At 44.2% G+C, this 21,463-nt stretch overlaps 1 protein-coding gene across 1 annotated transcript in view; it reads left to right on the top strand.

The window, feature by feature from the left end:
* The window catches only part of MINPP1 (multiple inositol-polyphosphate phosphatase 1), a 69,017-nt gene extending 53,133 nt beyond the window's left edge, over nucleotides 1–15,884 (top strand). The window contains exon 5 of the mRNA XM_059397410.1: nucleotides 15,823–15,884. Coding sequence (XP_059253393.1) covers nucleotides 15,823–15,859 — 37 coding nt within the window. The 3' untranslated portion in view covers nucleotides 15,860–15,884. The remainder of the gene's footprint in view (nucleotides 1–15,822) is intronic.
* Nucleotides 15,885–21,463: the final 5,579 nt, after the last annotated feature.

Below are 21,463 nucleotides of genomic sequence, written 5' to 3'. Positions count from 1 at the left end.
TGTCCGCCACACCTGCAGCTCCATTTTGGGAGCTACGCTGGCATGACCCAGGGTGTGGATTGGCCTGGAAAGGAAGCATCTGGTGGGGCATCTTTTTATTGTCTCTCGCACTGGACCTCAGCTCAGCTCACCATGCCTGAGTGGATCATGACTGCCCACGGCTAATCCAATGCTCAATTCTTCCTGCTTTTCGTGATTTAAAGCAAGCACATTAATTCCCAAAGCAAACAAGTACAGGCTTTCCCCAGTCCAGACCAAATGCAAATTTTCTCCCTTTAGCCAAACAGCAGCCCAGTGACAGTGAAGTGAGGCCTGCAGTGACTTGGGACCGAGGGGGAAGAACTGAGGCTTTTGTGCCTTCCGCAAGGAAAGAGGCTTTGTGAGGGCAGTCCCCCAGGGGGCAGCAGGACCCCCGCATCCTGAGTTCAGAAAATGAAACCAGAGGAAACAACCCAAAATGTCTGTCTCTTGATGCCTTCTGTGACTTGCTAGTTCTGGAAGCTTAAGCCTCCCTTCTGCCCACTCTCATCCCCTCTCTCACCCCCTGTCCTCGGCCCAGGGCAGGGTAGAGGGCAAAGCCATTGACAAGGGAAGGAGTCAAGTTCTGAGAGTAGAGGGCAGGTTTGGAGGGCATCAGGTCAAGGGCCTGCGTCTGTCCTCTTTGTCCGTGTAACTAATTGACTTCTAAACTAGGGGGTGGGGTGGCAAGGGGGCTGAGGGGAGGGAAGGGGAGGAGAGAGGCCTTTGGAAGCCCGGTCTCTTCCTTCTTTCCCCATGTAAATGTGACCTGGAGGGGGCTGTGGGCTGAAGCCGACACACCACCCAGGTGCACGCCAGCTTCCCGGTTCCTCTGATCTCAGGCATGCCGGCGGCAAACAAGAGCCAGAGGGACCGACCCGCTGTGCGTGCACCGGGCTAGCCCGGGACAAAGTCTCTCCCCTACAGTCTCGCCCTTGCGGTAGCGCGGGAGGGAGATACTCTTGTTATGGGTATTTCTCAGAGAGAGGTGCCTTGTCCAGGTCAGGGAGACAGAGCCCAGCAGTCGGACACCCTAGCCAGTGCCCTCGCCCATGGTGTGTGCTACCCTCCCTCCCCCCGACACACAGCTGCCAACAGTGTGCCCGCCGTGGCCCAGCCTCGCCCATGCACAACAACACACTGGTCACACCGCAGGCTTGATGTTTGCCACTCCACCAGGCGACACCCTTTCTCGTGACGGACAGCTGTGTCCCGGACTCTGAGTGACACACCACACCGCGTCAGTCATTTCCCGGGAGAGAAGGTGTTTGTTCTTTCTCTGAGTGGGTCGGTCCTGCATTCACGCTTCTGCCAAAGCTCAACTGCCACAGGTCTGTTTGTCTTCACAGAAATTCGTCAAAATCTGTTTGTCGGTCATTCCTCAAATGCCAACTAGTTTAAACAGCTCCTTTTTGTAGCATTTACGTGTCATTTTGGGAAGGGAATGGGCCCATGATTATTCTTTTCTGGAATGTTTCAGGACAAGAGCTGCCGAAGTACGGTTGGACAGCTGAAGGCCGGGGATGGGGGTGTTTCTGTTCTCAGTGAAATAGGGCTTTAGTGACACTGATGTGAAGTCAGTTCAGGATGATGAGGAGGTCAGCCAGGGGACAAGAAGACCGTATTTCTTCTCAGGAGTCTGATTGGGTGTCCTTGGCAATCACTAGGTCTGCCCAGAGGAGGAAGGACATAGAGGAACTCAATATGCACTAGAATTACCATCCACTTTTAGGTGATTAAAAAAAAAAAGTCTCGAATGTATTCAAGGAACTACTTCAAGGAATAACACCTTTCCCTGCCAAACACAAGCATCTTTAGCACATAAAATGACTTCCTTTTTCATGTAAAATTGACTTTTCTAAATGACCGGCTTGAACTTTGCTGAGCTAGAAAGGTGAGGTTCAGATTCTCTTCTCCCTCCTTCCTGTCCACATATTAATGGATATTAACTGAGGCTGATTCATTCTTAGTTGTGCAATAACAACTCACACAAGTGTCAAAGGTCACAGTGAAATGGGACCATGAAAAGAAATGTAATGGCTAGAATTGTTCCCAAGTTCAATGGTAAGACATTATGGCTTCCTTGCCGTTGTTTCCAGTGTTGTCATTCTCTGATGAGCTTTTCAAAGAGAGCCAGGAGACCCATTGTTTCCCAGTCGGCCATCCCATACACGCTAGCAGAGTTCATCTGAATCTGATGCCCAGGGGCACCTGGGGGGCTCAGTCAGTTGGGCGTCCAGCTCAGGTCATGATCTCGGGATTGCAAGATGGAGCCCTGCCTGAGGCTCCACGCTCAGCAGGGAGTCTGCTTGAGATTCTCTCCCTCTTCCTTTGCTACTCCCCCCTGAGCATGCTCTATCTGTAAAATAAATAAATCTTTTAAAAAAGAAAAAAAATCAGATGCCCAGAAGGTATGCTTCCTACATCAGGCACGCCTGAGCGTTTCCTGAAGCTTCCTCCCCATGCAGGCCTCAGAGAAATGACACAGCCCCTACCTCAGAGCTCCCGGTCTCCTGAGGGAGACAGACCCTGGAGAGGGCCCCTGTTACACAAGCGCTAAAAGGGAGGCCCAGAGCTCTCCGCTGTCCCTGGGATGGGGGGGGGGGATGGGGAGAAGCCTCCTGGAGAACACGACCCCCGGGTGGGCCGCGAGGGTCCAGCAGCCACCACCTTGTGAGAAAGCTCAGCAGAGCAACTCTGAGGGAACAGCAAGAACATGTCTGTTAATCTCACAATTAGAAAACTCGAATACTCTTTTTTTTTTTTTTTTAAGATTTTATTTGACAGAGAGAGACACAGCCAGAGAAAGAACAGAAGGAAGGAGGTGGCAGGCAGAGGGAGAAGCAGGCTTCCCGCTGAGCAGGGAGCCGAATGTGGGACTCGATCCCAGAATCCCAGGATCATGACCTCAGCTGAAGGCAGACGTTTAATGACTGAGCCACTTGGATGCCCCAAACCTCAAATACTCTAGATGTAGGTCTAAACAAAACAGTTGTAGCAACTGCTGGTTTTCCTGAAAAGCATGAACACCAGGCCTTTGTGTTGAGGCAGATCTAGCTTCACGTCCTGATTCTACCATGTACGGACTGTAATCTGGAGGCTCTAGCGTCCTATCTCTCTCGGAGCCTCAGTTTCCTTATTTGTAAGATTAGCATCATACTTACTTTGTGGGTGGGTTTTAGCGATTACAAGAGATGGCATATGTACAGATCTGTGACGAGTAGGATTGCTGGATTGGGCAAATAAAAATACAGGAACCCAGTTAAATTGGAATTTCATAAAACTACAAATAATTGTGGAGCATAAGTATGTCCCAAACATTTCATGGGACATACTTACACTCCACAATTATTTGTTGTTTATCTGAAATTCAAACTTAACTGGGCATTCTATGTTATTTTGTCTAATATAATAAATTCTCATCATAAATGAACTGTAACTCAGTAAGTTATTGGCATAATGAGTATTTTTTTTTTTTTAAATTCTGGGAAGTACTGACTTGGAGTAAGCAGGAATTTTGGGCACTACCTGATATGTGGGTATGGATGTACATACATGTGGATGTTTACATGTTGGGGTGGGAAAGCTGTTAGTTAATGTAAGGAATTCAAAAGCTTCTTCAGGATTTACAAACATATAAAGAATTTTTTTTCAAGTTGGTTACCACCAGCAACAACAGTAAGAAAATCAAGAGATTCCTAAGAACCATTTCAAGTCTAAAGTCCAGTCTAATGTTCCCCCGCCCGCCCCCCCAGATCTGACTTTTGGCACTTCATAACCTTGAACTTCTTAGGAAATTGAAATGCTATAGCTGTTGACCTTTTCTCAAGGCATAAAGATAGCTGCTGGGCCCTTACTGGGTCAGATTCTATGTTTATGGCCTCTCTCCTAATCGCACTGCTGGGTCCTGGCATCCTTGCCAAATGAGAGGACGGCACCCGGCAGCCCAGCCAGAGGAGCAGAGTCTAGAACTTCACAGCACATAGCTTACGCCCTCTGGGGAGGGGTTCAGAAGGGGATAAGAAAGTCCCCTGCTCTCTAAGAGTTTATAATGATGCTATTGGGTCTGGGGAAGGAAAGAAGGATCATCGTTACATGGAGTCACTTCCTGCAACGTCTGCTGTGCACGGGCGAGGTCAGCTTCAGTCTCCCCAGAGCCCCCCAGTTCCTGACACACAGTACCGGCCTCCTGAACATTTCCTGGGTGAATGAATCGGTGTGGGCCAGATTCCCGCAGGAAGGACTCAGGGAATCGTTGAGTCAGAAATGGGCCTTACAGGAAGAACCCTTGCTGAGCAAAAAATCGTCCTCGTCTTCATCGTAGAGCTGCCCTGTGCCATGAACCAGCCACGGGGCAAAGTAATTTACGTAAACTCTGCTCAAATGTTTCCAGTACCCTTTACAAGGTTAGGTCCACATGGCCCAAAAGCCCATTTTTCTTACGCAAATCAGCTTGTGTTTGGACTCTTCAGGGAGATCTTCCCTGACCGCACTATCAAAGAGCATGCCTTCTTGCTCTCTCCTCAGGCCCTATTGCTTCATGGCTTTTATGACCACTGAATATGAATTTATTCATTCTCTTTTGCCTCTCTGCAGTTCCTGAGGGCACAAGATGTGTCTGTGTCATCACTGCTGCATTCCCAGCACCCACCAGCCATCTCATTTCCTGGCACTTAGTAGACCCTCAGTAAATATTTATTGAGCAAGTACATCATCTGCACAGAATCATCTCCTCAGCCAAAAAACCAACCAACCAAACAAAAAACACAACACCTAAAAACAAAACAAAAAAAAACCCATACTGACAAGGACTAGCTTCAGAGTTCCCAGATCCAAACATCCAGTGGTGAGCCTGGGCATCTTTTTCTTTTCTTTCTTTCCTTTTTTTTTTTTTTTTTTTTTTTTTTAATTCTGTGTGTGACTTGAATGTGTAGCTGAAGATGAGGGTCTCCTGGCAGGCATGCCACTGTAAGGAAAGTGTGTGGACCCATGCTAAAATCTCACAGATGAAATGTCCTCTCTGCAGTTTTCCACATAAAGCTTTCTAGAACCTTCTCTACTCTAGAAACATGATGCCCAGGACCTTTACTCAGTGTAAGCTTGTTTTTGTGGAGAGTTTCTAATCACCCATCAGAATGTTGCAAATGTTATTTTATTTTAATTCCAGTAGAGTTAACATACAGTGTTTTACTACTTTCAGGTGTACAGTGTAGGGACTCAGCAATTTTCTCCATTCCTTAGTGTTCATCAGGACAAGCGCGCTCTTCATCCCCAGCACCTGTGTCCCCCACCCCCATCTCCTTTGCTCTCAGGGCCATCCGTGTCTTCTCTGTAGTTGAGAGTCTGTTTCTTGGTTGACCTCCCTAGCTCTTTTATTTCCTTTGCTCTTGTTCTTTCCTACTTTAAAAAGTGAGACCACACCACCATAAGCAACACGTATATTTGAAATAAAATTTATTTTCCATGACCTTTACACATGAAAAGATGCTCAACCTCATTCAAAGTAAGAGACAGGGAAGTGATAACTACTGATATCACTTCTCATCTGTCAGGTGGTGAAAATGCAGAAGTTTGACAATGCATCTTATTGGCAAGGCAGCAGGGAAGCAGCCACTCGGTCACATTCCTGGTGGAAGGCAGCCTGTGGCGTGCACACATAATGGTCTACTCAGCCATTAAGAAAAGTGGGGAAGCCATCTCAAGTACTGGTATGAAGTCATCGCCATGTATTTTAAGTATTTTATTTTGTAGTATTTTAAGCAAATGTAGTATTTTAAGCAAAAAAAAAAAAAAAGCACAGTGAGGGGCAGATCTTTATAGTATGATACTTGTTGTGTAAATAGGGGAGGGAAATATTAGTATCTATAGACATTTGTTCATGTTTTTTAAAATAATGGAAAGATAGGGGACGCCTGGGTGGCTCAGTCAGTTAAGCATCTGTCTTCTGCTCAGGTCATGATCCCAGGATACTGGGATTGGTCCCACATCAGCTCCCTGCTCAGCAGGGAGTCTGCTTCTCCCTCTCTCGGCCCCTCCCCCTGTCCATGCTCTATCTCTGTCTGTCTCAAATGAATAAAATCTTAAAAAAAAAAAAAAAGGAAAGATAAACCTAAAACTAATATAAATAATTAGCTATGAAGAAGGGAAACTAGGCTTTTCTCAATATATATACTTCATTTAAAATTTTTATTTGTGACATATTTACACTGAGAAGAAATATTTCACACTAATTTAGAATATAGTATTTTGGGGCAGCTGGCTGGCTCAGTCAGAAGAGTGTGTGACACTTATCTCAGGTTGTGAGTTCAAGTCCCATGTTGGGTATAGAGCTTATGTTAAAAAGAAAAGAAAAGGAAAAAACCCATAACATCTTAGGAAATATTTTAAGAGCAAAAATAATTTTAAAGAAACTTAATGTATAGCCTGTAGTCTTATTGTTAGTGGTTATGTTTGGTTTTTAAATGTTTGATATTAATATTTATTTATATGATTTATCATGTTGTTAGAAATCAAATCTTTTAGCCTAACAAAGCTGCAAATATAAAATAAAAGATAGTAAGTAAAATCTTTGCAGTATTAAATTTGAATTGAAACTATTAGCATGACCTTGATTACCTTTCCCCAAAACACACAGTTAATAGTTCTGTCCACTGAGGCCTAAGAACAGTGGCAGTCGAGTAACAAAGACCAGTTTCTGTTCTCCAAATGCCATTTCCCACCAGAAGGAACCAGGGCACATTGGAGGAGTGACTGGTTCCCGGTCTGGAGCAGGAGCCTACGAGAGGAACCTGGGGAATCTTTGGGGCCCATGGCAAGTCTCAGGCATCTCAGACTGATGGGGTCCTGTCAAAACACCAGAGCCAACCTGGAGGAGCCCCTAAATGGCCAGAGATGAGACCATTAGAGCATCAAAAACAATAGCTGCCATCAACTAAAACACACTGAATATAGAAAACGCTGAGTTCATAATGATACTTAAAACAAGAAATCCAAACGTATGACATAAACCATTCCCTGCTGAAGGCAGCTAGCACATTAATTCCTTACTTTGAAAACTAGTCATTAAAAGAAAAGAATTAAAATGTACCTTGCCTCATACTCCTCTTCTTTGCAGAGTGACGACACATTCCTAGAACTGCCTGGTTGTGGAATTTCTTTAGAAGATTCATTTATTTATTTTTAAAGATTTTATTTATTTTCGAGAAACAGAGAGCACAAGCAGGGAGGAGAGGGGCAGAGAGAGAAGGAGAAGCAGGTGTCCCACTGAGCAGGGAGCCTGACATGGGACTCGATCCCAGGACCCTGGGATTATGACTGGAGCCAAAGGCAGATACTTTATTAACTGAGCCACCCAGACACCCCAGAGATGTGGAACCTGACGCGGGGCCTGATCCCACAACCCTGAGCAAACCAAGAGTCGGATACCCAACTGACTGAGCCACCCAGGTGCCCCCTGGAATGTTTATACACCCAAGAGAAACCCTCGTGTGTTTAACTCCCTTTGTTGGGATCTCTGTTGTGTACAACCAAACTTAATTGTAACTGAGGCAATGTGTATAAACAAAACACTACATTTTCTTGGCTAGTGAAGTTGCTTTCTCCCCCCATGGCTGGAACTCCTTCAGTCTTTGTTCAATGTACAGTTTTCTCCGCCGGTACTGCGTTGAGATAATAATGATAATCAGGGGTGCATAATTTCAGCTCTGAAGAGGAGCGGGACAGACTCTTGGTTCACAACAATAAAACAGATATGGTGACTGTGGCTGCCTTTCCACGCTGAAGCTGTCCAGAGGAGAATGAAAAATATTTTAAGGATGATGGGGAGGAGAAGGGGAAGATGGTAGTGGAAATTTTGTGAAAGAGTGACTTTTGAGCAGAAGCAGATGAAAGCACCTGGGGTTTCCGCACCAAGCCCTGGGCTAGCTAGAGGTGTTCACTGCATTCCCTGATTCAATCACCGCTAATGTAACCTCGGGTCTCCATTTTCACCATGTGATTCCCCTTCCTTCCAAACTGTTATGTTGGCATTTTCCCATTTTATCACCGCTCCTCTCTGGAGGTGCCAGTGAAAAGTTAAGGGCCCCAGAAGCACAACCATGGAGGCCGTTGCCATAGGCAGAACAATGGAACCACAAAGACGGCTGGGTTCTCATCACACACCTGCCAGACTGCATGGCAGAGAGGAACGAAGGTAGCAGACAGCATTAAGGTTGCTAATCAGCTGACCTCAAGAGAGAGGGAGCAGGCCCAGTGTAATCACAAGAGCCCTTCAATCCGGGAGAGGGAGGCAGGAGAGAAGGGTCAGGGTAATGCTGTGTGTAAGGACTCGGCCAGATGTTGCTAGCTCCAGATGTGGATGGGGGCCAAGTTCCAAGGGCTATGGGTGGCCTCTGGGAGCTGGCAAGGGAAGGAGAAGAGACCCGCCCCTAGAGACCCCAGAAGGGAGTGCAGACCTGGGGACTCCACGCCTGGAGTCCCATGAGACCCATTTCAGACTTCTGGTCTCCAGAGCTGGGAAGTCATAAATCTGAGTTGTTTAAGCCACCAAGTTCATGCTTTCTTGTTGGAGCAGCAGTAACAGGTGGATACTCTTATCTACGGCCACAGACCGAACCTCCAATGTGAAGATGAACTGCCAGTAGCATTGGTGGGAAGCCCTTCTTTCCAGAGCCCAAAGGAAGGGTGAATCAGTCAAAGGAGTCCAAGAAGTTACTGAGGATAATTGGGTGTAACTTGAGCCCTAGTGTTAGCACGTACTTTTGCGAGGAATCCCTGCTGTCCGCCCAACTTCGACCTCTTGTTCTTTCTATAGACCACCTTCCTGTCGGGGCCTCAATCTCTGTGTGAGAGGTAAGGACCACATTTCACTTCAGGGCTACATTTTCTGCCTGTATGTGGAACACCCCTAAAAAAATTTTTGAAAAGAAAAAAAAAAAAACGGGTTATGTCTAGGTGTTAAACTTTTTCTTATTTTCTTTTCATTTGTGGGTCACAGGATGGGATCTTGGATACCCTGTAACATGGCCTGTTTTCTTATCAGTAAAGTTTTCTCTTCTTATTAATTCCCTGCTTACGTTTAATCCTGGCTTGTGTTTTTGGAGAGCGGTTACCTTCTTGTTGGATCTCCAGTCTCTGCTCTACATACTTGTCACATTTTCACCTCTCACTTTTCCCCTTCCTTCTCCCCTCTGAGTTGAGCGTCCACTCCACTCCCACGCCCATACACACTCACGTCCAGCGCGCGGCCCCCTGGGTCCCTGGAGCCACAGACTGAAGAGAACACATGATCCAGGGGACCACTGGGTCATTCTGAAGGTTTCAACACAGAGTTCACGCTTGGACCTGGTGAGGAAAGCCAATGCCGGGGGGGCGGGGGGGGGAGCTTGGTTAATGAAAGAGCACACTGAGCGTGGATTCCGAATTCCCAGATGGTAGGAAATGTTTGAGACTGTAATCAATGAAAAAATGAGCAGATGAAAAACACACAGAAGAAAATAGGATATCTGTTTTTTGTCATACTTTCCTCTTCTCAGGCTTAGTCTCCAAATCACTGCTCCGGTTCCCTTTCCTGTTGATGTGTGACCAAGTGTGTGACTTATTTCTAACGTTTTATTTTATTTATTATTATTATTATTTTTTAACCGTGGTCCCATTATCTCATACAGCTTTTGATTTCTGATTCCCTCTCAACTAACTCCTTTTTCATCCCTTTGTTGTCTTATCCGTATATGGTCTTCTAGTTCAGAGATTCGTATCTTCCTCGATCTTATGGAGAGTTCAAACCTGATGTGTTCTAAAACGAGTTAGGTTTCCTGTAGAAATATTTTTTAAACACACGTTCTTCTGAAAACATCAAGTGCCAGATTCTCTATTTTGTAGGTTCGTAGGTTCCCCACATCACTTTTTCAGTATTATTCTTAAAAAGGAGATCTGTATTCAGCTCTAGCCAATGCCCGTAATCATGGGGAGATGGTCAGTGTCAGAACCCTTTCTTTTGCACCTGAGACCGGAGGACGGATATGCACACCCCGGAACCCTTCTTTCTGTTAGCTTGTAACTTATTTTCATTCCAAATCTTCTCACTCTAAGGGCTAGGTCTCTGAACCTTCCAGGAAAGAGCTTCCGGTCTTCAACGTTGATCCTTCCCACAACCCAGAGGAGAATAAACTCTGGCAGTTCTGCCCATGTTTACGCCTCCCACCTAACCCCACTCAGAGCCCCTCTGTTCTGTCTCTGGGCTTCTCCCTCCGGGCTTTGGTACGTAAACATCTGGCAGATAACCAAGCAGCATTTCCAGTTTCAAATGCTGCTGTAACTTCTTTATCTGCTCTCTTTGGTTCATGAGCATTTTCATAGGATGTAGGAAAAGGGTCATCAGTGTTGCCTGGTTTCCCTCTGGAGACTTCTCTGGGCTTTCAGAAACTCTCTGCACTTTCTGATTTGCGTAACCCCAAATAAGAACCCTATGCCAAGGGTCTCCTGGTTTCTTCCCCTCCTCTCTGAAATAGCACTTGTATTCCAAGGTCGCCCTCTGCAGAGTAGCTCCACAGGCTGGGCTCCCGCACAGCTGACTCTGAGATGGTGATAGGGTCCAGGGAGTCACTAGGGAGAGCATCCTAGGAAGGGTCCACATCCGCAGAGGGGTCTCAGGGGAGCAAGTGTAGGCAGAAGCAGAATTGAGACAAAGGCCTCAGTCGACTCTACAAGGAGCTCTGGGGTTGGGATGGCCCTTTAGATATCCCAGGTTGGGATAAGGGGGCAAATGATTGTTCTTGGGATGTTGGCCGCCCTGGAAGGAGGCATGACCTTGGGTCAGGCAATTTAAATAGAGTGGATGGTGAAAACCTCTTCCAGCAGCTCTCCAGCCTCTGTGGGAACAAATCCTTCCTTCCTGAAGGGGAATCTGGGTGGGAAACCAGTGTGTACCTTGGGCAGTCAGTGGATACGACCTCCCGGTACTCTGACCTCTCACTTTTTAAGGAACCAGGTGGGAACATACAGAGTGCTATCTTCAGTGGGTTGCTTCAGGTATAAGGGCAAGATTATAAACTTTTTGTAATCAGTTAGGGTAAGATAATAACCAGATGGCCTTAGATCGTTTAGAGTAAGTACTTTAAGCTAAAAATATTTTTTTAATGTTTAATTTTTTAGAAACATTTAAAAAATTTGTTTTCAATTGAGATGTAACTGACATTGACATGTAGCATGTAGGTTTCAGGAGTACAACATCATGATTCCGTATTTGTATGCATTGTGAACTGATCACCACAGTAAGTCTAGTTAACATCCATTGCCTTACATAGTACCAAAAAAAATTATTTTTCTTGAGATGGGAACTTTAAAGGTCTACTCTCTTAGCAGTTCTCACATATGCAATGTGGTATGATTAGACATATTTATATTATCATAACTATGTATATTTATTAGCTAAAAACATTGTTGACAGCTGGGGAGCAAACACAGAATGGCATTAAATACATACAATCCTCCAGAGTAAGTGGTTAAAACTATGAAATGTTGCCTGCTCTGGCAAGGAGAATTAATGTAGAGACTCTTGGATCCTCAGAGGGAATTGATGCTGTCTCTGTTGTCTCCCTACGTGTTATATAAGAGCTGGAAAGTAGCATGATCCCAAACCTTAAGTACCTATAGAAGAGATTTTTGTCTCATTCAACTGTCAAGTGAATCCCTCATGTGCCTCCTGTCTCCCTCAGAGATCATGAATACCTAGTGATGGCAGCAATTCCAGTGGGGGTTCAGACCTGCAGAGGAGCGGGGGCGGAATGGGAATACCTGAGAGCTGGACAGGAGCACTCGGATTGAGGTGGCGATCCCTCCTGCCATCTGCTCCTCACCGTCTCTCTGTGGGGTTCGGGCCCAGTGCCACCAAACTGTGATTTTGCAAGAGAAGCTAGAAATCCAGACTTCCATGTGAAATTCGCAGATTTTTTTAATATGGGAAATGAATTGATAATTAAAAATGGGACAACAACAACAACACTGTGTAAAGCAAGCAATAACTGTTAACCAGGTGAGGTCAGACCTATAAACTGCCAGATTATGACTCTCGAGTGTTGTCTTTCCTCAGAATTCTTTTCAGTAAACTTAGTGAGAATTAATGACTCTATCATTTATAGTTTTAATTGGCCCCAGGGTATTATTGTTGAAATAGACAGCCAATACCAAGAATATCACTAACAGGCATTATCAAGATCATAACTATGCATTCCGTTGTATTTGGCAATAGTCCAAGTCAGTTAAAAAACCCTAAGGCTTTTGACCAGAGGCCATTATATAGCTTTTAGAGATCAAAGATCTAATCCCGTTTGCTCTTCAAAGTCAATTGTGATGTGGACACTCACTACTTTTTATTAGTACTTCCTCTCTCCACTGGGAACGCCTCCCTGTTCTTGGGAATTAGACTCCCTCTTCCCCGTCCCAGCAGTGCGGCTCCATTGAGAGCTGCTGTATTCTTCTCTCATCTGGATTTCCTGTTCATGATTTACTCATCGGATCCTGAGTGCCTGACCCAAGGCAGTTGAATCAGAGCTCCCTGAGGACAAGCTTGGGCCCTCTGTGTGGGGGAGGGGCAGGATCTGAGGCAGCCCAGGCAGCAGCGGGTGGTCCCAACAAGACGGAAGGAAGCTCTGCCCACGCAGAGCTTAGCCCAGCAAGTGAGAGGAGGACAGGGGAGTCTCGGCTGCATTTTCGATCCTGACTCTAGATGTTTCCCAGGCCCCATGGCCTCCCTTCCCTGTCTTCGTTCTCATTGTTTATGAAAACCAACAGCATTCATCATTAGGGAGCTACAGGTCAAACCACAATGAATACCACTTCACTAATAAGGCTATCCTTGAAAAGACAAGACAGTGGCAGTTATAGGTGAGGGCATGCAGAGATTGAAACCCTCATTGCTGATGGGACTGTAAAATGGGGCGGCCAGTTTGGAAAAAGGTCTGGAAGTTGCTCAAGAAGTCAAGCATGGAGTTACCACGTGACCCAGCAATTCCACTCTGAGGTGCATGCCCAAGAAAATTAGAAACACGTGTCCACCAAAACTTGTACTTGACTGTTCATTATTCATAATAGTCAAAAAATGGAAACAACCCAAGTATCTCTCAACTGGTGAATAGACAAATAAAATGTGGTCGATTCATACAATGAACTATTATTCAGACTTCAAAGAAATGAAGCACTTAAATGTGGCACAGTACGTATTGACCTTGAACTCATGCTAAGTCAAAGGATCCAGTCGCAAAAGGTCACCTGTCATGTGACTGCCTGTGAATGAAGTGTCCAGAAGAGACAAATCTGTAGAGAAAGATCCAGAAAGATTAGTGGTTTCCCGAGGCTGGAAGGAGAGAAGAGAGGAGAGTGGGTATTAATGGATATGGAGTTTCTTCTTTTAAATACAACTTTTATTCTGAGGCTATATGGTGGTAATTATTCCATAACTATGAATATGCTAAAAAAAATTAAAACAACACTGAGTTGTATACTTTCAAAGGGTGAATTTTAGGGTGCCTTTTAGTCTTTTAAAAAATTAAAAATAAAAGGGTGAGAATTTTATGCTATGCAAATTATGTCTCCATAAAGTTGTTGTAAAAGGCAGTGAGGTATACTTGTTCCCAGTAAGTTTGTGTCAGATAACGTCAGTAATTTTGTGTCAGATAATGTCAGTGTTTCATTTCCCTGTCCTATTTCATCAGAAGCCTTGTAACTAGCAAGACTCAGCAAATTAATATGCTAACATTCAACAACTACAACAGTGTTTATCACAGGGAGTGGAGGATGTGGGAGACAAAAGTCCTGGGAATATAAAAAGCGCTTCAGAACAAAGCAAAGATTTAAAAGGTGGAGGGTTTGATGCAGCCCGCCCCAGGCGTGGTCTGGTTCAGGATAGAGCGTCCTCCGCCTGCCGGGCACGTGGTTCACTGCACAAGGGCACAGAGTGAACAGCTGAGTAGGGGCTGAGACAGTCTGTTCTCTGTCCCCAATGCCATGCGCCCCCGTGCTTCTGTCCAGAAGGACGCCTTTCTCTAACCTGCACCAAGGTGCCCTGCAGCTTGGTGACAGCCCTCAATGAAGCAAGAGACAAAAGGTGATAAACAGCAAAGCAGAGGGGAGTCACCATGCAGTGGGACAGTTAAGAAAACCTTTCTGAAAGATGTGAGGGTAGCAATGGGCCTTGAAGAAAGGGTAGACAGATGTAGACTGAGTGAGGAGGACAGTGAGGGGTTGAGAGAGGCGCTAAAGGAAAAGCTGAATGAGGAAGTGGAAATGTTGGGGGCATATTTGGGGAAACACATGTGGCCCAGTTCATTCACTGGTCACACATTTCCTGAGCCAAGCACTAGGACTAAAACATCACCAAGACATAGCCTCCGGCCCAAAGGGCCAGAAATCTGATAGGAGAGGAGAGACCAGCATCCCACCAGAGGGAGACAGGTGTGACGGTGGAATGTTCCACAGCCTCTAGGTTCTCTATAACCAGAGAAAGAGCAGTTCACATAGGGGGTGTTTTCTAGTGTTCAGATGACCAGGAGAAAATCCTGGATGCCGAAGTGCAACAGGAAAAAATGTCCCTGAAAATGTTCTCCTGTCTAAATAAAACAGATTTGTAAGTTCTGTGCTTGGAAATCTCATGGAGTTAGACCTGGAACATAGGCTCTCTGAGGCTCATTTATCTTATGGCTACTTAATTGTCCTCAAGCTGTTGTCGGGGGTCAAACTGATTATGAGCCAGTGTGTAAAGGGCGTGGCCTATGTTTCGCTTCTGCTTCGATGTTGTACCCTCAAAGTCAAATGTCAGAGAATTTCGTCTCATTCCTGTGAAAGACAAGAGAGGACATGTGATTTCACACTCATGTGGTACAGAGCAATTAAAGCAAGTTTGTTCTCGGAGACTCCTGAGTTATGTCGTGATGAGAAATGAATGGAACTTCTGTGTAATCTTACTCTGTGGAGGTGTGGAGAGGCGGCTGCTCAGCAGCCAACACAGTTATGAGCCTCTCTCTCCAAACATGAGGCCTCAAGCACGTCACCAGCCTGGATCTGTGCTAATGTTTTTTCTGGAAAGCTTGTTTTAGAATATTGGACCATATTAATTTAGAGTCCTCAGGATTCAAATCACCTGAATATTTAGGGGACCCCATTCATAACCATGATCAACTAATCAGACAAATGAAGATTTCAGGTCAAATGGTTAGTCTTCTGGGCCAGTGTCATCCAACTGTTAGGCTCATCTTACATCTTGAAGCCTTTTCTACAGATGAGCAAGAGGCTTCCAATCAGCTTCCAGCTTCGTGTTCTAACATGGGTGGCACTCATGGAATGGAGAAGGTCATGGGTCAGAATGCACATCTGGCATGGTCGAGTCATTGGTAGAAGGCCAGGAGCCCTCTTGTCCCTTGCATCCTCAAGGAAATGGGAGAGGTCAAAGGACCTGACATCACAGGAAGGAAGGGAGCAGCCCTCTTCTGTCCTCCGGAGACTTAAACAAGGATACCAGGCTGTCTTCTCTGATAAACTTAGGTCTGTTTTAATAGAAGTAGACTATGAATCCAGTCTTTTTTATAAAAGAATATGGTTTCTGGGGTTTTTGTAAGCTAATTTTTTTGAGGTATAATACATATAAAATGTAAGATTTGCCATTGTAGCCATCTGTGATTGTGCACTACGGTGACATGAATCACATTCATGATGTGTGCACCCACCACCATTAACTGTTCCAGAATTTTTTATCGACTCCTGCAGAAGCTCTATACCACTAAGTGATAATTCCTTCTCTCCTTTTCTCCACAGCACCTGGTCACCCCGAACCTACCTTCTGCCTCTATGAATGTGTCTCTTCTAGATATTCCAGGTAAGTGATATCATGCAATATTTTCCGTTTTATGTCTTGTTTGTTTCACCTCGCTTTATGTTGTCAAGGTCCATTCATGTTAGAGCATATGTGAGGACTTTCTTCCTTTTTATGCTTAATAGCATCACGTTGCATGTGTATACTACATTTTGTGTTTACCCATTTATCTGTCATTGGACACTTGGGTTGCTTTGAAATCTTGACTGTTATGAATAGGACTGCTGTGAACATTGGCATATGAGTGTTTGAGGCCCTGTTTTCAATTCTTTGGGGTATATACCTAGGAGTGGATTTGATAGGTCGTATGGCAATTCTATGTTTAACTCTTTGAGGAACAACCTAACTCAATAGCTGCACTAATTTCACATTCCCACCAGCAATGTACAAGGGCTTCCATCTCTCTACCTCCTCGCTGACACTTGTTATTTTCCATGTTTGGATTATATTCCAGTTGTTGTGAAATGTTTTCTCATTTTGGCTTCAATGAGCATTTCACTAATGATGGATGATGGGGCATCTTTTCATATGCTTTGGATAATTTGTTTGTCTTCTTGGGAAAAATGTTTGTCCATTTTTTAATTGGATTGTTGAGTTCTAAGAGCTCTTTATATATTCTAGATATTAAATCCTTATCAGATATATGACCTACATATATTTTCTCTCATTCCATGGGTGTCTTTTCACTCTCTTGATAATGTAGTCTGTTTTTTAAGCAATATCTTCAGTTATTTTTTTTTAAGATTTTATTTATTTATTTGACAGAGAGAGATCACAAGTAGGCAGAGAGGCAGGCAGAAAGAGGGTGGGAAGCAGACTCCCTGCTGAGCAGAGAGCCCGACTCGGGGCTCGATCCCAGGATCCTGAGATCATGACCTGAGCTGAAGGCAGAGGCTTAACCCACTGAGCCACCCAGGAACCCCCAGTTCTTTTTTTTTTTTTTTTTTAGATTTTCTTTTTTTAAAGTGACCTCTACACCCAACATGGGGCTGCAGCATCTCTAATTTTTAATGGAAGGAGGAAGCCATAATAGGGAATGAAGAAAAATGCAAGGAAGAGATCATGGGCATAAAGTGGAAACAAGCAGTGGGAGGAAGAGTAAACGCACACCTCCATGGAACAACTATCACCTTCCCCAGAGCCACAGACTTCTAAGAGCATTTGAAGCCCTCTCCACTTCATCTTATCTGGTTTGCTGGAAATGAAGGATAGAAGTGTAGAGCCCATATTTCAAGAGTCATACATACCTGTGCTAGAATCTCAGATCAGTCACCCAGTAGCTGCGGACCTGGGAGGAGGTATCTGGTCTGTGTGAACTTCAGTTTCTTCAACCATTCAGTGAGATAATATAAAGAAAGCGTTTAGGAGCGCCTGGGTGGCTCAGTGGGTTAAAGCTTCTGCCTTCTGCTTAGGTCATGATCTCAGGGTCCTGGGATTGAGCCCCACATCAGGCTCTCTGCTCAGCAGGGAGCCTGATCCCCACCCCCACCCCCGCCTGCCTCTCGGCCTACTTGTGATCTCTGTCTGTCAAATAAATAAATTTTTTTAAATCTTAAAAAAAAAAAAAAAAAGAAAGCATTCAGTGTACCTGGCACACAGTAGGAACTCAGTAAGGGGTAGCTTTGAATATCATTATTGTGCTACATCAACATCTAGCCCTGAGTCTTTCTGGCACCCTCTTAGCTCTCCATGTGACCTAGAAGTCTGCAACCTATCTGCTACAGGACAGCTCCCTTGAACATCTCCCTTCTCTGTTGGTCATTGACGTCGCTCACCTTATCAGGTGGGAACTTTAGTCCTTACCTTTAAAGCACCTACATGTATTTTCATATCTTGGTATCCCTGTATGTTCTGCTTATTACTTTCAGAGGGATGTGAGGGTTGGGGGGGCAGTCTGTTTGCTGTCTTTCTTTTGGTACATTTTCCCAGATTCCCTAAAGAACGGAAAAGGGTGGAGTCCTGCATACTTTGCTTTGTTACCTGTAGGATTTGGCTCCTAATTTAAATGAAGGCATTGAGCATCAATGGGCTTGGCAGCGTTCTGTATAGAATTCAGATTATGAATGAGGAACAGATGTGCAAAAATTGACAACAAGGCAAAAAATAATTAGTACCATGAAAATGACACAAGCAAAATATTACAGGTTTATGCAAGGAAATATTTACTTACGGTCAAAGGATTCATAAAAGGCTTCATGGAAGGGGTGTCTGTCTGGCTCAGTTGGTAGAGCATGTGATTGTTGATCTTGGGGTTGAGTTTGAGCCCCATACCAAGTGGTGAGATTACTTAAAAATAAAATCTTAAAAAAAAAATCAGGGCACCTGGGTGGCTCAGTGGTTTAGGCCTCTGCCTTCAGCTCAGGTCATGATCCCAGGGTCCTGGGATTGAGCCCTGCATCAGACTCTCTGCTCAGTGGGGAGCCTGCTTTCCCCCCTACCTGCCTCTCTGCCTACTTGTGATCTCTCTCTGTGTTAAATAAACAAATAAAGTCTTAAAAAAAAAAAAAAAGTCTTCATAGAAAAGGAAGAAGTTGAAAGACTAAGTTTTTAGATTCAATGAGAGGATACAAGATTAGTGCTCCAGGTACACGGAAGAATAACAGCACAGACACAAAGGTCGAGTGTTACACATGTTTTCTTATTTAATCTACTAATCAGCCTATTAGCAGGGGCCTCTGCACTATGCCCATCCCTGGGATCCAGACATGTTTATGTTTGCCTGGCCTGTTAGGTGGCCCTTAAGAGTCACTTGTTTACTCACTCACTCTTCAGTAATAAATAGGCTTGTTGGAGTACAGCCCAATGTGCTGCTTTTCATGTCTTCCCTTTGAGTGTGCACCCGACCTCATGACTTACCTCTAAGAAGAACGTGGCAGAAATAATGGGATGTCACAGCAAGATTCAGTTATAGAAAGACTGCGACTTCAGTCTTGGACACTTTCCCTCTCTTAGTCTCTCTCTCGGATTTCTCACTCTGGGGAATGTCAGCTCCATGTTGCATGCAGCCCCATGGAGAGGCCCACATGGCAATATCTGTGGCCAACAACCAACAAGACCCTGTGGCTCATCATCAAGCCTGAGTGAGGTTAGAACATACCGCAGGTGAGAAGCTCCACCAGACACCTTGACTGTAGCCTGGGCCAAAGGCATTCATGACGTACAGAAAGTTAGGAGAAAATAAAAGATTTTTTCTTAACTTTTAAGTTGCTAAGGTTTGGAGTCATGTGTTACACAGCACGTTATGCAGACTTTGTTGAAAGTTTAAATTTAACTAGTATCTTTATCTCCAAACAAAAAAAGATAAGACACTTAGCTTCTTTTACTTTTCTCCACACTTCTCTCAACTTTCATGTTACTACTCCCTAAAATTTTGGCTCCAGCTTGTTTTTAAACACATAATTTTAAAAATATATTATTTATTTTTATTCGCATCAACGATTTTTTAAAAGATTTTATTTATTTATTTGACAAAGAGCTCAAGTAGGCAGAGAGGCAGAGCGGGAAAGGGAAGCAGGCGCGCCACTGAGCAGAGAGCCCGATGCGGGGCTTGATCTCAGGACCCTGAGATCATGACCTGAGCCGAAAGCAGAGGCCTAACCCACTGAGCCACCCAGGTGCCCCACGCATCAACAATTTTTAATAATTTATTTGCTCATGGTAGCTTTCTGCAATCTTTCTTAAGATTCACTTTTTTTTCTTGCTGAAGTACACCCTAATTTAGTTCTTTCAGAGACAATCTTTTGATAGTAAACTTTTTAAGTATTTGTAGGTCTGAAATGTTTTTATTTTGCCTTTACTCTTGGATGATAATTTGGGTAGAAAGAGAATTCTGGGTCCCAAATTACTTTTACACATTGAGTCCTGCCTTCAGTGTTGCTGATAATCTCATTCTCATTTCTTCTAGATATTATGTCTTCTTCCCCTGGTAGTTTTTAGAGTGTTCACCTTATTTCTGATATACTGGAATTTTACATGATATGTTCATGAGTGTGTTCTTTAGAGGTTCTGCTGTACGCTTCATGGAAATATTCCAATGGAGGACTCATTTTTTCCCTTCAGTTTTGGGATGTTCTTGCTAGTATGTATGTTTTCGACACCCTCTTCACTATTCCTTCGACTCTGCTTCTGATACTCTTACTAAATATATATATCAAAGCATCTGGATGTGTTGTCATGTTCTTCTTAAACTTTTCCTTAAGATTTTCCCTCTCTTTATCTCCTCAGGCTGCATTCTGGTAGATATACTTTGACCTTGGGGTTCATTCATTCCCTCTGTAGCAGTGAAGACCCACCAGGAAGCTCCTTTATTGGGTATTTTCTTCCCATAGCTGTGTCTTTCATTTTAATATTTCTAGTTGATTCTAATTCTAGCACATTCTTGTTTCAAACTCTCTTTTGTTTTATGGCTTTTTATTCCGACCTAAACTTATTTCTTTGAGGAGTTTGAGAATATCGTCCTTGGGGAGCTCACCCTCCACCCAGCACTCATAGGTACTGAACAATACATGTTTATGAATGGATCAAATTGAAATAAATGTTCCAAGAGCTAGAAGCTTCTCTGGGAAGGAGAACCAAGAACACTCCTCTCTCTTTCTGCTTTCCATCTTCTCAAAGGACACCACATGAGGATGAAATGGAGATGTTTCTAAAATGCATCTTACACACTCAGAGATTGATACAGGAAATTATATTCCTCTGGAGAGGTGCTGGGAAGTCACTTCCCTTTTTCCTCCCCTTCAAGCCTTAATATAGAAAGCCCAGAGGACATATCACTCAGGATCTGTTCGTCATGATCAAAAGTTTGTGAGGAAGTATCATCGCAAAGCAGACCAAGACAACAGACCTATAAACTCACAGTGGCCAAGACTCTCGGCCTCCACTGGGTAACAATCGGAAGCTTAACTCAATCGTGGCACAAACTAGTAACAAGAAGTGAGAGCTCTGTCTTTAGCATTTGAAACCTGAGATCAGTAATCGGGTTAATGTTGTAATTTGGATTTAGAGGAGATTTTAGCCTAACAATTCTAGTTTGAAACTTGAGCTTTGCTGGGAGGTCTGGGGATGAGTAATTCAAGTTTCTTTGGGCCACATTGAGAAACCTTGAGAACAGCTTGATTGCTGTTCAATATGGAACAAAACAAAATATAAAACAGCTGGTTCTGAAGGTGGGGTGGACTTTTAAGCCTATGAAATGTGGAAGCATCCTATTAGAAGCCAGTGTCACCAAATATAATGTTGCTCTGATAATTTCATATTGCTAATTATGCTTTCCATTTCTTCTTATACCCCCAAGTGATATTTGACCCCATGAGGTTTGTTTTCCTTCGGGGTGGATTTGTTCCTTCTTTCCGAGATACAATGGTTTGAAATGATCGTTGATAAATAGGGACTTTGACAACCCGATAATACCACGGAGCAAAGGGAAAGCCACCAGACCGTTCTGTCTGCTTCGAGTTTCATAGGTCACATACTGTTTGAGGACCCCTTCCTGCAGCACTTTCCAGAGTCATATGTTCTGCCCATCATGGATCAGCAGGTGTTAAATGACAGTCCTAGTTTGTTTGTTTACTTGTGTGTGTCCTT

This window comes from Mustela nigripes, chromosome 4 (genome assembly GCF_022355385.1).
Source record: "Mustela nigripes isolate SB6536 chromosome 4, MUSNIG.SB6536, whole genome shotgun sequence".
Taxonomy (NCBI): Eukaryota; Metazoa; Chordata; class Mammalia; order Carnivora; family Mustelidae; genus Mustela; species Mustela nigripes.
Note: the sequence above shows the minus strand (reverse complement) of the source record. Positions and strands in the feature narration are given on the sequence as shown.